Source organism: Chlorocebus sabaeus, chromosome 7 (genome assembly GCF_047675955.1).
Source record: "Chlorocebus sabaeus isolate Y175 chromosome 7, mChlSab1.0.hap1, whole genome shotgun sequence".
Taxonomy (NCBI): domain Eukaryota; kingdom Metazoa; phylum Chordata; class Mammalia; order Primates; family Cercopithecidae; genus Chlorocebus; species Chlorocebus sabaeus.
In genome coordinates this window covers 49,609,079-49,624,599 of record NC_132910.1, presented here as the reverse complement: position 1 = coordinate 49,624,599, position 15,521 = coordinate 49,609,079, and the positions used below count along the sequence as shown (strand labels likewise).

At 35.1% G+C, this 15,521-nt stretch overlaps 1 protein-coding gene and 1 long non-coding RNA gene across 3 annotated transcripts in view; one reads left to right on the top strand and one right to left on the bottom strand.

Moving 5' to 3' along the window:
* LOC103235998 (uncharacterized) overlaps positions 1-4,739 on the bottom strand; it is a 31,340-nt gene extending 26,601 nt beyond the window's left edge. The window contains exon 1 of the long non-coding RNA XR_498012.3: positions 4,616-4,739. This is a non-coding gene — a long non-coding RNA (uncharacterized lncRNA). The remainder of the gene's footprint in view (positions 1-4,615) is intronic.
* Positions 4,740-4,825: 86 nt separating this feature from the next.
* The window catches only part of STPG2 (sperm tail PG-rich repeat containing 2), a 663,016-nt gene continuing 652,320 nt past the window's right edge, over positions 4,826-15,521 (top strand). For both annotated transcript variants that reach the window (XM_073017496.1, XM_073017495.1), the window contains exons 1-2: positions 4,826-5,248; positions 13,789-13,901. In XM_073017496.1, the coding sequence (XP_072873597.1) occupies positions 5,140-5,248; positions 13,789-13,901 (222 nt within the window). In that variant the 5' untranslated portion in view covers positions 4,826-5,139. The remainder of the gene's footprint in view (positions 5,249-13,788; positions 13,902-15,521) is intronic.

Below are 15,521 nucleotides of genomic sequence, written 5' to 3'. Positions count from 1 at the left end.
AATAAAAAGAATGAGAAGTGCCAAATTCATCAATTTTCAGTTTCTGAAAGCACACACCATACTTTAAAAAGACTTTTTATTTATTATTCATTTGACGTTCTTAGAAGGAAAAGTAAAATGCCTTACCATTCCATTCATACTTTTGAAAAGAAAGTACTGCATTTGTTATTGTTTTCCTTATTCTCATATCATTACAAAAATGCTTTTTACATTCTTAGATGGTTGAAAAAAATTTTTAAAGAATAATACTTTATGACATGTGAAATTCACATGAAATTCAAATTTCAGTGCCCATAAAGTTTTATTGGAACATACACGCACACCACACAGACACACACACATGCACAAATTAACATACACACACTAGAAAACATTTCTGGATTCTTTCTTTAGTTCTCCTGGTCTTTTACTATGCCAATGCCACATTGATTTGATTATAATGGCTTTACAGCCACTGTTATCTTCTGATTCATGGAAATCAGAGTTATTCTTCACCATTCTTTTTCTCATACTCTATTCCCCCACATTATTATATATAAAAAAAAGGTGAATTCTAATCGAAATTATATATTAATTTTGGGAGAACTGATATTTTAACATTGTTTTCCTATTTAACTTTGACGTCTTTCCATTTGTTCCTATCTTCTTTGTTTATATTCTATGCGTTTCCTTTGTGTAATTCTGTCATTGTTTTTGTCTTTATTGAAAATGAGATTTTTTTCCAATTTCCTTTTTAGGTAATCGTTAGAATAGATAAAAACTACTGATTTTTATATATTTAACTTTAATATGGTCACTGCATTTAATTCTCTTGTAATCCTAGGGTAAATTATTACATTTTCCTGTACTATTTTGGCATCCAATTACATCATAGGCAAAAAGAGATATTTTTATATCTTTCTTTCCAACTAATATCAGTTATTTTACTTAATTTTGTTGTATTCAATAGACACACCATTATTTTAGTATATGTACTGTCGAAGCAAGCATGACACACAATTATTAGATAATAGTAATAATAATAGAGGCATTACTATTTATTTTTTATTTTAATTGAAATAGTTTTAGTATTTCCTGGTTGGGATAACACTTATTGATTTTAATTTTTAAGGTATTTTTTATTATATTAAAATAGTATTCCTCAATTTCCATTAAATGTAGAATTATCATTACAAATAGCTCTTTAATTTCATCAAATGCTGCTTCTTTTTTTTTTTTTTTTCCACATTGGGAGGCCTAGGTAGGAGGATCACTCAACTGTCGTTTCTTCATCTATTGATATAAACATATATTATTTTCTTTGATAATTTATTAATGTAGAAGATTATGTAGTGTTTTCTAAAACTGAATTATCCGGGCAATTAGAGAATTACTTATTTGGTCTTAATATATTATCCTATAAAAGCATTGCCAGATTCTGTTTGCTATTGTTTCATTTTATTTGTTAGATACATATTTGTGATAGAGATTGATTGTATTATTCCTTTTTGGTAGATTCTTATACATGTTTTAGTATTAAAGTTATATACATTCATGAATAAAATGGAAGGAATTTTTTCTTTATAATATGGAATATTTTAAATAACATTGGAATTATCTCTTTTTTAAGTTATGCAAGACTTAGTTGTAATTTTCATCTGGTATTCATGCCTGTTTTTTAAGTAATATTTTATTTCAGAAAAGTTTTAGATTTTTAGAAAAATTACCAAGTACAGAGAGATACCCAATCTATAACCCACAGAGAGTTTCTGCTATTTGCTCCTATAGCAGGCAGGAGTTTGAGATTACAGTGAACTATAATGGTGCCATGGTATTCCAGCCTGAAAGACAAAGCAATACCCTGTCTTCAAAAAAATTTGTGTGTGTGTGTGTGTGTGTGTGTATGTGCAGATGGAGTTAGCAAGCAGGAAGAAACAATGAAGCAATATTAATACATTGTTATTAACTAAACTCCATACTTTATTTGGATTTTAGTTTTTACCTAATATGCTTTTTCTGTTCTTCATTGCAGCCAACATATTCAATATTGAATTAGTTTAATTTCTTGGGCCTTGTTCTTATTCAAGCTTCATTTTGAAGTTTATTCTGGTATAAGCCATCAGGGAGAAATGGAAAGAACTCAAATTTTGAACTCAAATAAATCTTAGCTCAAACATAGGTTCCATCTATGGAATTACTAATATAGTAAAATGGTTATATAGTGTGGTTAATTAGCATCAAAACTTTTGTAGGAATTTAGAAATGCTGAACCACATTATTTCATATTTATATGTAATTATAATTCTGTGTTAATATATTAATTTTTTTAGTAGTATACTAATTCCAGACTATTGAATATTTACAATGAGATGAGAAAGATTTATTTTTCTCATTAAAAAGTATTTTCCAATCTTGAAATACTGTGTATCATTCTCATTACTGAACCATAAGGAGAAAATAATAGCTGGGAAATATAGAGAGCATAGCCACAGTCATCAAGGAAATAGAAATTTTCATACTAAAACAATTTTCTTTTAAGACAGGGTCTTGCTTTGTCTTCCAGGCTGGAGTACGGTGGAACCATCATAGCTCACTGTAATCTCAAACTCCTACTTGGCTAATTTTTGAATTTTTTTTTCTTTTTGTGCAGGTGGAATCTCCCTATGTTGCTCAGGCTGGGCTTGAACTTCTGGCCTCAAGCAATCCTCCCCCCCTGGGCTTCCCAAAGTGCTAGGATTCAGGATTACAGGTGTGAACCACTGCACCTGGCCTCACAGAAACTTTTAAAAGAAAGATTTTTTTGTTAAGAATGCAGAATTTTGAGAGACCAATTATTACCAAATTATGAAGAGTATATAGGTTGTACTTCAGTGGTGTAATATTTAGGTAGGATCTGGCCAGAAGACCCAGAAACGCTGGAGTCCTGCCACTGATCAACTACCCATTTCTGTGAAGCCTTGAGGAAAAAGCATTCACTCAGGAGGCAGGCAAGGTAAATGTATTCCTAGGTGGTACTCAGTTAGAAACTCTCCCTTAGAGGCCTGCAAATGAGCTAGGGGGGTGCAACAAAGAACTCCCTTTGTCTAAGTTAGGTTACGTTCAATGGCTGAAAATCAAATCACACAGAAAGCATATAAAATCGGCTTTACCACTTCCATTTCCAATCTCCAAAAATATGTATATCCCAGCAAACAATAATGCAGACTGCTGCAGACAGAATGGACAGACGGGGCATGAAATTCTGCATCAGTCCATACGGCAACCATGGCCTAGACCTGAGTTTGCAGTTTGGGTTGATAGCCTTGTTTGGATCATCAAGGGCAAATGATGTCCTTAAGGACATAGTGGGCAAATTTACAAGCACCACTGGATTGTCATACAGAGCACATGAATTTTTCTCTTTCATCTCTGTGACTCTAATATATCATAGTAAATATCTAGCTCTTCTGAATGGGTATAGGTGGCAGTTTGGAAAATAAGGTTAAAATAAGTTGAGAGAATTATGAGGGTTTCTGACAGAATGCAGGGAGAATCGAAGTTGGTGAGATGTTTCCAAAATATTACAATATTAGTTTTCCTGCCATTAAAAAAAATCTTTGCCACCTCTCGCTTTGGATTATACGTCTCTCCCCATTAGAGAGAGAACACCTGAGGGCAGGGACTTTCTTATGCTTTTGCATCCTCATAACTTAGCAGGGATGGAACCTATAGTATACACCAATTCTTGTTTTTTAAGTGCATAAATAATTTAGCTAGCTATTGAACAGGAAAAAAGGTATTACAGATACATCCTTGAGAAGCATATAGCCTCGCAAGGAGTAGGTTCCGACATATATGGCACAATGAAGCCACAGTAAATGTTGCATAGAATTGAGTGGCAAATCGTGTATATACTACAGAAAATGAAAACTATAAAAACTTGTAGTAGGAACAAATTAAAGTACTGTAGATCATTTGGAGGTGAGGTAGGATCAAGGTAGGATTCGTCTAAGCCTTTGAGGATATTTAGAATCTGGACAGAATTCTTCCCGGGAAAAACAGCCTGCGAGAAGCACAGGTGGATTCTGACATAGATTCCTTAAGCTCCCAAGGACAAGCTAGGTTTCTTTTGCCCAAGGTTGAGACCCATGGGTTAGTGGGGGTGGACTGAGCTTTTTCAGTGCCTTCGCTTTGCTTTATAAAGAGATGAATCAATATTGTGGTTGCCTGGCATCCGACAAAAGCGGCAGCTTTCAGTCACTTGCCCAGCTTCAGTTGGTGAGCTTTTCGCCTCCTTTCCTGGGGTCCCCATTTCTTTCTTTCTTTTTTTTTTCTTTTTTACCCTTATCTTCTTTGTGATTTTTTTTCTGGGCTCCCCATTTCTTGTCACCGCCCTAACCCCTGGGTTTGTCTTAGTTTGGACTATCTACGGGTTAAGATCAGAGGTGCTTTTCCTCTGTGAGTACGAGTGGAGTTGCAGTAGCATCCGGGGAGAACTTGCGGAACCCCAAGCTCTCTGCTTCATGCTACTGCTTTTTTCTTTCCTAGGTTCTGTTGAGTCGGGAAGCAGATCAAGGTCAAGTTAGTCCTCACCCTTCCTAACGCGTTTTTTAAGGTTCTTCTGCACACTTAAAAAATTCGAGACCTAAGTAGTTACCGGGCTCCCAAGAGCTACGACGTTTAGTCCTGCCTTCTTCAGTGTGCGCCGGGCTCCGGGTGGAGAGAGCTGTGGACGGCTCACGGTTCACCGCGCATGCTCCCAGGGCTCGGCCCAGGGAGGTGCCTCCACCTAGCTCCCCAGAGACTGGGCCCGCCTCCTCCCCAGGCTTCCGGGTGGAGAGAAGTGGGCGGAGTTAGGGCCGGAAGCACCAGGGCGGGCATCTAATCCCTAATCCCCAATTTTGGTGGAGCGTGACTGGCAAACTGTTGATTGTGTGAGACGTCTAATCTCTAGTCGCTCACCCCTCTACTTTACCACAGGGCTAGAAATCGATTTGAGGAAATCTGATACCAATGAGCGGGCGGGGAGACAACCCCAATGCTAATTTCTCTATTTACGGAAGTTCTGTCCCGGCCTCCCCAGGCTGGTGTCGGCTTCCTTTTTCTCCACACCTGTAGCCGCCTTGTTTTTATCGTTTTCAGCACCTGCCGTTCCCCAGCGCCCCCACCACCACGAGCACTATGTATGATCGGGCTCCCCGCCTGCTCAAATTGGCTGAAGGTGGCAGCACTGAGGCCCATGTGGGTCCTGGATCCTACCAGGTACCTTTCCTGAAGCAGCAGGCGACAGGTAAGATGTAGGGAGAGGCAGATCTCCTGTGACAGGCATCCCATCTTCAGCCCGCTCCCCTTCTGCGTGTTTGTGAGTTAAACATAGAGCGGAATAGCACCATTTTGTAAATATAACAAAACATGAAGTAGGCAGGGAAAACACTATACTTTTATTTTACAGTTGAGATTGGTGGTATCACTTGTCCCATTTCAAAAGGCTGGTGAGCATATGTCTAGGACTTTTGATTCTACAATAGTTGTTTACATCCTACTTTCGATTGTGCAGTTTAGGTCTAGGATGATTTCCTGGCTCTGTTGACTACGTGAGTCCCCAAATCCTGTGCCCTTACCTCCCACTGTCTCATTGCTTTGTAATCCTGCCTGCCTCACACCTTTCCTCCCATTGACCGGAGACATTTATTTACTAAGATGCAGCTTTTTCTATTTTGCAGTATTATTTAAAGATAGTTCCTTTTTTTTTTTCCAGACAGATTTTTCTGACCATCCTCATCTTCTAACACACTTCAGGGGAGCCCCTTTTCTCCACATTCTGTAAAGAAAAGCTATATTTTTGACCAGTGAAGTGGGGATGGATTTTTAAATGATATTTGCTCTCCTCGTATGTTTGCAGTTAGTGACTTAGGCGAAAATAAATATACTGATTTTGCTTTCTACTTTTTCTATTCTGATGATTTTCTGGAGCTTAATACCGTCCAAATGATAGTTTTTCTTAACTTGCATTTTCCCCATACCTACACTATGTGTTTTCCAGCAAATGCCAGGATCCATTATTCTGTTACATGACTGATCAGATAAGGATTGGTTTAGGTTTCTTGGGGTGGAGTACAAAAGACTTCTGTCAGTGTTTCACATGTTGAATTGTACTGCTTCACAGCATCTGATATCACTATTCTTGCAGCTTATTCTATGTCTTTATTTTAATGGAGTTGGGCATTATAAGCATTAATTCCCCCAACAATAGTCATAGGTGGCTAACAATGACCACCTATGACAGTTTGCAATCCTTCATTTTGACACAACTGACCACTTGCTTCTTGGAAACACTTCTTTCCAAAATGTAACATCATTTTCTCCTGTTTTTTTTTTTTTTTTTTTTTTTTTTTTTCCAACTACTGTCTTGGAAGAGTGTCTGGGATGTGGTTGGGACCTAATAAACATTTGTTAAATGCTGAATCAGGGCAACATTTTCTCCCCCTCTCCAAGCAGTCCTTCATGGCCTTCTTTAAATGTTTTTATGTTTCTTGTTGATGAAAAGAGTCAAACTCTGTAAAATATTTTAAGAGATTTATTCGGAGCCAAATATGAGTGACCATGGCCTGTGACACAGCCCTCAGGAGGTCCTGAGAACACATGCCCAAGGTAGTTGGGGTACAGCTTGGTTTTATGTATTTCAGGGAGGCATGAGGCATGAATCAGATACACGTAATAAATACACTGGTTTCGTTCAGAAAGGTGGGACAACTCAAAAGTGGGGGCTTACAGGCTATAGGTAAATTTAAACATTTTCTGGTTGACAATTGGTTGAGTTTATCTGAGGACTGGCATCAAAAGGAATGTTCAGGTTAGATAAATGGTTGTGGAGACCAAGTTTTGTTGTGCAGAGGAATCGCTCAGATAGCAGACTTCAGAGAGAAAGCACAGGTTGTAAAATGCTTCTTATCAGACCCAAAAGGGTTGCTGGCTCTTAGTTGATTATCTCCTGTGTCTGGAAAGGAAAGAAAATGAAGGGGAAAGGGAATTCTCTATAGAATGTTGATTTTTCCCGTGAGAGACTTTGCAGGGCAATTTCAAGGTATGGCAAAGGAAATATATTTTTGGATAAAACATTTTGACTTTCTTCCTTGTCTCATGTTATTCCAGAGTCAGATTGGAAAGTAAGTCGTGATATATAGGATTAAATAAAACCCATCTGATGAGAATTTATAGTTTGTAGGGCATGACTCCCTAGACCCTTTAGATAGGAATTTGGGCAAGATAAAAAAAAAAAATCAGAACTTAGTTCTCATTTGAAACATCTTTAAATGTTTATATACTGTACTTTCCATCCTTCGCTTGTTGCTTTTGTCATATGTACTTTCTCATGTGTTCATAGACTACTGTCCATATTCTGATTCTGATGACTCCCAGAAGGAAATCTTAAGAGATATAGGTGATTTATGTCTCTAAGATGAGCTTTCTCCTAATCTTTCGGCCTTCAACACTGCTAGTCACTTTTGTTTGTTTTTCTTTTCTTTTTAATTCTTTTGTTGTTGTTGTTGCTGTTGATGTCCTTGAGTCATAACCAGTTACTTTTTTGAACATCTCTACCTAGATAGTCTGGCATCAAAGTTTTAAGTGTCTGAGCTCATAATTTTTTCCAGCAATACTGGTCCCTTTTTGAAAATTCCCTATTAGTTTATGATAAACTTTAAGTTTTGGAATTATTCTAGACTGTTTTCTCCCTGACTACTCCTGTTGATCATTAACACCTAATGATTCTGTCTTCTCAGTGTCTCTTTGATTAGTTCCTCTTTTCCGTTTAGCTGTCCTTGACTTAGTTCAAGCTCTCATTATTTCTATTTTGAATTAAACCTATAAAATATTACTTGTTTTTCCTTATTTCAGTCTTCAATCCATCTTCTATCTTGTGGCAAGAGTGATCTTTCTAAGATACATTACGTTATTTGTGAAAAAAAATCCTTTGTAACATCAAGGTTAAAATCTGAACTCCTTAACATGGTTTATAATGTTCTTCATGTTCTGGACCCTGACCTCATCTCCCACACCTCCACCTCCACATGACCTACATTTCAGCAATTTCAACTTTATGGTTTTCTTAAGTTCACGCTCACTCACCTCTGTGCCTCTGTATCTGCTGATACTTTTGCCCATTACACTGTTTTCTTTCTTCACTTGGCTAATTCCTGTTTTTTCTTTGAGATTCAGCTAAGGTGAAGTTGTTCACGGGCTCTACTTTTTCTCAGGTTTTTCTTCTCTGACTCCTTAATGGCTTTTATAGCACTTTGATTCTATATTGTAATTAATGTTAACTTATCTGGCAGACCCACTAAAATGTGAGCTGCTTGAGGGCAATAACCACGATCTTTACTCCATTATTCCTAGTTTTTAGCTGAATACCATAACACATAAGTTAAAAAACAAACAGTAATCTTGAAATAAAATTAAAATATAATGAGCCACATATAGCGTAATTTAAAACTCTTGTAACTTTGCTTAGAGAGAAGTAAGGAGCGTGTGGTAAAATCCTTTTACTGTTTTATAGGATTGTGTCTTGTTGATCTGTGAGATAAAGTATGAAATTCCATGCTGGGGAAATTTGAGCAGCTGCATCCTGTATGTTTTGTTTTAGCAATACTAAGAGAGAATATGCTGAAAATCAATAGAAGGAACAGGTTTCTCTTTGGTGATTTCTCTGCTGGATTCTCTGGAAGATAATTTAAAAGGAGCTACCGTCTCTTTCCTAGGTACATACTACCTCATCTACCTTTAGGACGAGTAACACATGGGACTATGCAGAAGTGTACAATTATTTCAGCTAAGGGTCAGGTTCATTTTGTGGAGCATGGTGTGGGAAGAACAGATGTAGGGACTTTATATAACTTACTTGTTACTTTGAATTTCGCAAGAGGAAAATACCTTAGAGCCTTAGATACTGATACTCTTTATTCCCAACCTTTCTCCCCTAACTGCCGCTCTCCCGCTGTCCCCTCACTGTAGCCTGCTTGGCCAGGCCAGTCCTTCAGGGTATTGTCTCTACATTTTCCTCAGGAAATTCTTTTTACCTTAATTGAAACTATTTCATTGGCTGTAGGCCATTTGATCAGGGAGACTCTCTTCTACCCAGGAATTGCAACCTGAGGGGACAGGACTAAGCTGTTTTTCTTTCTGCTTTCCTGAGGTGGGAGAGGTTGGATACTCAAATTCCAGATTAGTGAGAGCTATGCCTGATTTTCTCATGATTACCTGAGAAGCAAACATCTCTTATTAAAGTGAATATTCCCCAGAGACAACTAGCCTAGTATCATGTGATAAAAACATACTTCTTTTACTAATGTGACTACTCCTGGCATTATTGTGCCAGGGAGTATTTCATTGCTTTTTGACTTATTTATATAATAAATATCAGCTGTATATATCTATTGGTTCTCTGTTAGTTAGCTAAGCTGGGTGCCATCATCTCCTAAAAATATTCTTTCCCAGATTTCTTTTTTGGTTGGGGAGTGGTTAGCTTTATTGGCCACAGAAGGATAAGTTGGCTATGGCCTCATACCTGTGCCTGTGTGCTTATGTCAACAATGATAATTTTATCTTTTTAGCCTATCAGAATATAGCTGCATCAGGGAATGCAATCTGTCTCTTTTAAAGTTTAGATAATAATATGTATGTGATTGCTGTATATGTTGTTGTCCTGAAGATGAGTACATGTTTCAAAGATCTAATTACTGCTTATATGTGAAAAATGTCCTTTTCTTTCTTTTGTGGCTGTAGTTGTGGCTATAGAATTTGTCCTTTAATCACATACTGCCCACTTTCTCTTTCAGCATAGACTGACTGACTATTGCTTCATACCAGTTTGATTTATCTTTCTCTGTTGGTGCCTCAAACTCAATATATCCCAAACTGAACTCATTTCTTTCTTCTCAAATCTCTTCTATATACCTAATTTCTTCTGTCAGTTTGATTTATAATTTGTAGTTGGCACTTCACATGTCAATATAGCCATATGTCCCATATCAAACTCTACCATCTCTAATTCCCCAGAACCCTCTTCTGTATTTTATACCTTAATTATTGGCAGTGCTTTTTGTAGCATAATTGTCTATTTGTCAGGCTTACCAACTATTTGAGGGCAGGGTTTTATCTTATTCATTATTGTACCCTCACTGCCTGTCATACATGCTTGTCTCCCATACATAATAAAACATTCACTATTACAGAATGGATGACTAGTTTAGAAGATCGTTTGTTAATTGGTCACCCTCACTGTAAACATTAGACACACAGTTATGAATAAATAAACAAGTAAGTTCCTTCTCATGGAGTGTATCATTATAAACATTTAAATTTTTTTGTAGTTTTACTTGTGCTCAATATTTCTTGTATACTTTTATTGACAAAAGATTCCATATAATTAATTTTGGAAAACTTCAATGAAGATTTTATGAGTGCCAGCTTTCTTGATTCTCTTTGTTGCCCAATTATTTCATATATGTATGTGTGTGTGTGTGTGTGTGTGTGTATATATATATTCTATCATTAATAGTATAATACATTGAGTACATGGCTAGTGTATTTTTTTTTAACTTTTAGATGAATTTCAGTACTCTCCAACTAATTTTACATTTGTTTAAGGTAGATTCATTTAGGGGCCCTGCTGTGTTCTGATGCCAACTACCTCAGAAGTAGCGTGGGTTTCACTTTCTTAGTTTTCATATTTATCTCAGATTACCTTAATGTTCATATGAACCTAAACTTAAAACCCTTTTATTATGAGATAGAATACTTACATAGAAAACCACATAAAATATAAATGTAGACCTTAAAAAGAAGATATTCAGTTAAAAAATAGATTTGCCATTAGTGGGTACAGGAAACTAAAAACAAAAAACGAAAGAAAATGGAAATAGAACATTCCAAAAAGTTCTTTTTGGTATTTTTTATTTCAACATTTTCCTTCTCCTCTACAGTTAAACACTATCCTGATTATTATGGTAATAACTTCTTTCTTTTCTTTATGGATTGTTAAATCCTGTTGATGAAATGACCCCTTTATCATTATGAAATGTATCTTTTATCCCTGTTATTTCTTGTTCTAAAGCCAGCTTTGTCTGATTTTAATATAGGCACTGCAACTTTTTGAATTCATGGATGCATGTTATAACTTTGTCCATCCTTTTAATTTCTGTTTTTATATCTTAAGAGAGTTTCTTATAGACAACATAAAGTTTGGTCTTATTTATACAATCTGACAATCTCTGCCTTCTAATTGAGGTGTTTAGAACTTTTATAGTTAATTTCACTATCAATATCTTTGGGCTTTAATGTACTCTTTTGCTATTTGCTTTCCATTTATCTCATCTGTTCTTTTTCCTTTTTCCTTACTTTTGTTGCAGGAATAAAGGTTTTTAAAAAATAATTCTTTTTTTATGTCCACTATTGGCTTATTTGCTATACCTCTCTTGTTTTATTTTTAAGTGCTTGCCTAGGGTTTACAATATGTATTTCTAATTTATTACGGTGTACCTTCAAATAATATTGCACCACTTCATATATAGTAAATAAACCTTACAGAGTATGCTTCCATTTCCCCCAGCTCACCCTTTGTACTATTGTGGTTATACATTTTACTTCTACATCTGCTATAATGCCTCAATAAATTGAGACTATTTTTGCTTTAAGCAATCGCAGACAGTCCTTTACTTATGATGATTCAACTTAACATTTGTTTAAATTTTGCACAATGGTGTGAAAGTAATATGCATTCAGTAGAAATCAAACTTCCAGTACCCACAAAACCATTCAATTTTTCACTTTCAGTACAGTATTCAATAAGTTACATAAGATATTCAACATTTAATTATAAAATAGTCTTTATATTAGGTAATTTTGCCCAACTTTAGGCTAATGTGTTCTGAGCATGTTAAGGTAAACTAATCTATGCTATTATAGGTTAGGTATATTACATGCAGTTTCAATTTATGATATTTTCAAGTTACAATTATTTTATTGGGAACTAACTCCATCACAAGCATCATCGAGCATCTATATTTTTTAAAGGGATTAAGAATTGAGAAAAAATATATTTTATTAATCCACAAACATTTGTTATTCCATCAGTGTATTTTTCATTCTGTAAGTTTGATTTGGGTCTTTTTTATACTTTCCCTTTATCTTGTCATCATGTTCATCTTTTCTCTGCCTTGTTGAATATATAAAGATATTTATAATAGATAGTGTTCTTGTCTGCTGATTCCACCTTTTCATTTCTCAATCTGTTTCTTTTCATTGACTTTTCTCCTCTTTATGGGTCATATTTTCCTGCCTCTTGAAAGTACACTCTCTGGTAATTTGTATGATTTATTTTATATGTAGTTTGAGTGGGTATGTGTGTGTATTTATATGTGTATTTGGAATGAAATCTGGTTCTTGTTCTCTGGCTATTTACTCTGAGTAAGTAGAATGTTTCACTGGTGTCCTGCATTTCTCAGCTCTACCAGACAACTGTTGCCTTTTCAAAATGAACCTTGGCTTACTTTTAAGGATTTCTGGCCTTCTGGTCTTTGTAACTTATTTGAAGGTCAGTCTGCCTTCTTCCCTCCCTTTCCCTTCCTTTTGCCTTTCCCTCTTCTCTTCCCTTCTTCTCTGATTTGGGATAACCAGCTAAAACCATCAGTCACTAAATTAATACCTAGAATTTTAACATCATCCATGAAGTTTTTCCGGATCATCTCAATGTGGATGAGAACTTCTCTTCTTTTTGAATTTGCATATGTCTTCCATTATGGCATTAGAGATGTTTTTCCTTGTTTAAAATTATTACAATACTTTTCTTAATGCTTCAAGATACTACTTTTTTAGAGGTAAGATCTATATTTTGCTCACCTCTTTTATGTTGCAATACCTAACACAAATAAATAATTCTTGACATTGGTTGCATTTTAATACATGTGGGCCTCAAAAGAAACACATTATTTTATTTTAAATAGAGTATCTTTTATTATTAGTCCAGATTAGCAAGATTTTTACTATATTATCACCATACATTCTTACAGTAGCACACATTTTCCTTTAGTATACAAGATTTAGTGTAAAAGTTTTGAATCTTCACTTGCGTTCTTTTATTACCTATTTGAATATAGCTGCTGCTCTATTCTCTCCCTTCGCTTCTTTGGTATCCACATTGCTTAAATGCTAATAATTTTTCCAATACAGATCTTGAATTTTTTAGAATCAATTTTTCAGTAGAGTATTCAAGTTTGTATAATCTTATGATATTTGTTCCAAAGAAATTTGTGTCTTGTATTTGTGAACCTTTGTTTAGGGTCAACCAATCAAGAAATATTTACTGATACCCACTATGTGCCTAGGCAAGGAGACATGATGAATGATCTGCTGTAAACCCACTTTAAATTATTTCTATCTAGGCTGTCTTTACAAGTTTATATAAGATGTTTTCTACAAATAATATATGCTATTTCAAATATAAAACAATGGTCTTCTGAGGATGAAAAGGTTTTATCAGCTAAATATAACTGCCATTTTCGTCCCCACCAAAAATGATTAGAAGACAAGAGGGTTTTATTTTCTTTAGTTTTTTTTTGTTGTTCAATAGGTCTCAGGTCTTTAGGTTCTTATATTAATAAAAAATTCTTATATCAGTTTTTAAAAAGTGTGATAACTTCTCTGACTAGCTGTTAGTTCTGAAAATAAAGTCTTAACAATTGAGGATACTCATGATTATATATATTTTGAGTGTTTTTTTCCTGAAATCCTTGGACTCCTATCTTATCTGCTGGTCATATGATTTTATTTTTATAGGTAGTTATGCACCATTTCTTTCTTTGACTGCCAGAGAAAGTACTTTTACCATTGCCTCTAGCATTGAGAAAGCTGTTCCAGGTCCAGGACACTATAATGTTTCAGAAGCACAGGTAACTTTATAGTTACTATAATTGACTTAATAAAATCATGTTTTCTTCCCTGAACAGACCAAATGTCATTTGCTATATTTTATTTTCTGCTCATATTGTCTTTTACTTTCAAATTATATTTTATAATTTGAATAATAGAAAATAAATGTATTCGATGTTGGTTGCATGATTGGGTTGGATGTTTTTCATTATTCTACATACTCTATAAGACACAAAACATTGTTACATGCTGTATGGTCCTTGAGAATGAGAGAATAGGACTCTTGAATGAATTATTGCCCATGGAAGTTGTGCAGATAGTCAAAATGTGTAGAAGAGGAATTGCAGTAGAGTGAAAGAATTGGTTTTTGTGCCATGCTTTAAAGCTATAGCCATTGCCATTGTCTCATCTGTCTCCTGTTTCTGCACAGTCTCAAGAGTCTGTGACCAGATTATCTTCAATGGTTCATTTATGTTTAGAAATAGTAGATATAACTCTGATATCTTCATAGTCATGAGTATCACCTTTTGCCGTTTTCACATAAATTTTGCCTTTATATGTATTGGCTGCTAACTGATCCCAGCAGAACCTTTAACTCACCTGTTGGAGGCGCAGATAAAGTCCTTGTTGAAGTGATCGATATAGATGCAGATTGCAGTTTGATTTGTGTGATCATAGAGCCTATGGTAATGGCCTTTAAATTATCAAAATTTGAAAAGTTCTTCTCTTTTCACAGGATTTTACTTTTCAACTTGTTAGTGTTTTTGTAAAATAAATCATTAAAGTTATTTTTATACATCTACTCTTTAAACATAGAAATTCTGATCTTTTAAAAATAGTAATCAAGTAGTGAATTGCCTATTTAAAAATAAAATTTGACTCAATTTTTAAAAGAAGACCTCCTTTGTATGTTTCTTAAAAGCTGAGTGAAGTTGAATAAGGTGCCCACTAGAGACAGGCTCTGTGAACAGTGACTGTGAACAATTGGACATGTGAAAAGGGCTATTTGTAGATCAATGACTTAAAATCTTAGCTGATCAATCAGATGCCAGCCACTGTTATCATAACTCATCTTTTTGAAATGATTGCACTGTAATTGTTTACAGGAATCTTTATGATGTAATTTTACCCAAATTAATTGGATATTCATCAATTGGTAATTTTCAGATTCTGGAAAATCCAGATATGTAGCATGGAGAGCCCTGGAAGATTCCACCCAATGTTTGCTCTGTAATAAACAATGTTTAAAGTTAATCTGAACATAAAACCAAGCTGTTGCTAATAAGTCTTTATAATTTTTTCTGGAAATGACCAAAATGTTATTTGTGAAAATAATTATCAATAAACAACCTTGAAGGGTTTGCTTTTCCCCTTCAATATGAATGCCAACATTTTTTTTTTTTTTTTCAGTTCATTTCAGGGGTAAAATTTTTTCTAAGGGCTTTTATTCTTGCTCTACAGCTTTGGGAATTCCCATCTCTGATTTCTTCTTTAAAACAGAGTTTTCTTGCACTCTCTCAAAGTTCTCCAAGTACAGCAAATTTCAGTTTTGAGTTTCAAGTTAAAACTGACAACTGTAATTGCTATCTGCTCTTGCTATCCCCTTTTACTAGAACTATGTCTTCAGTCAAAGGGTGAAC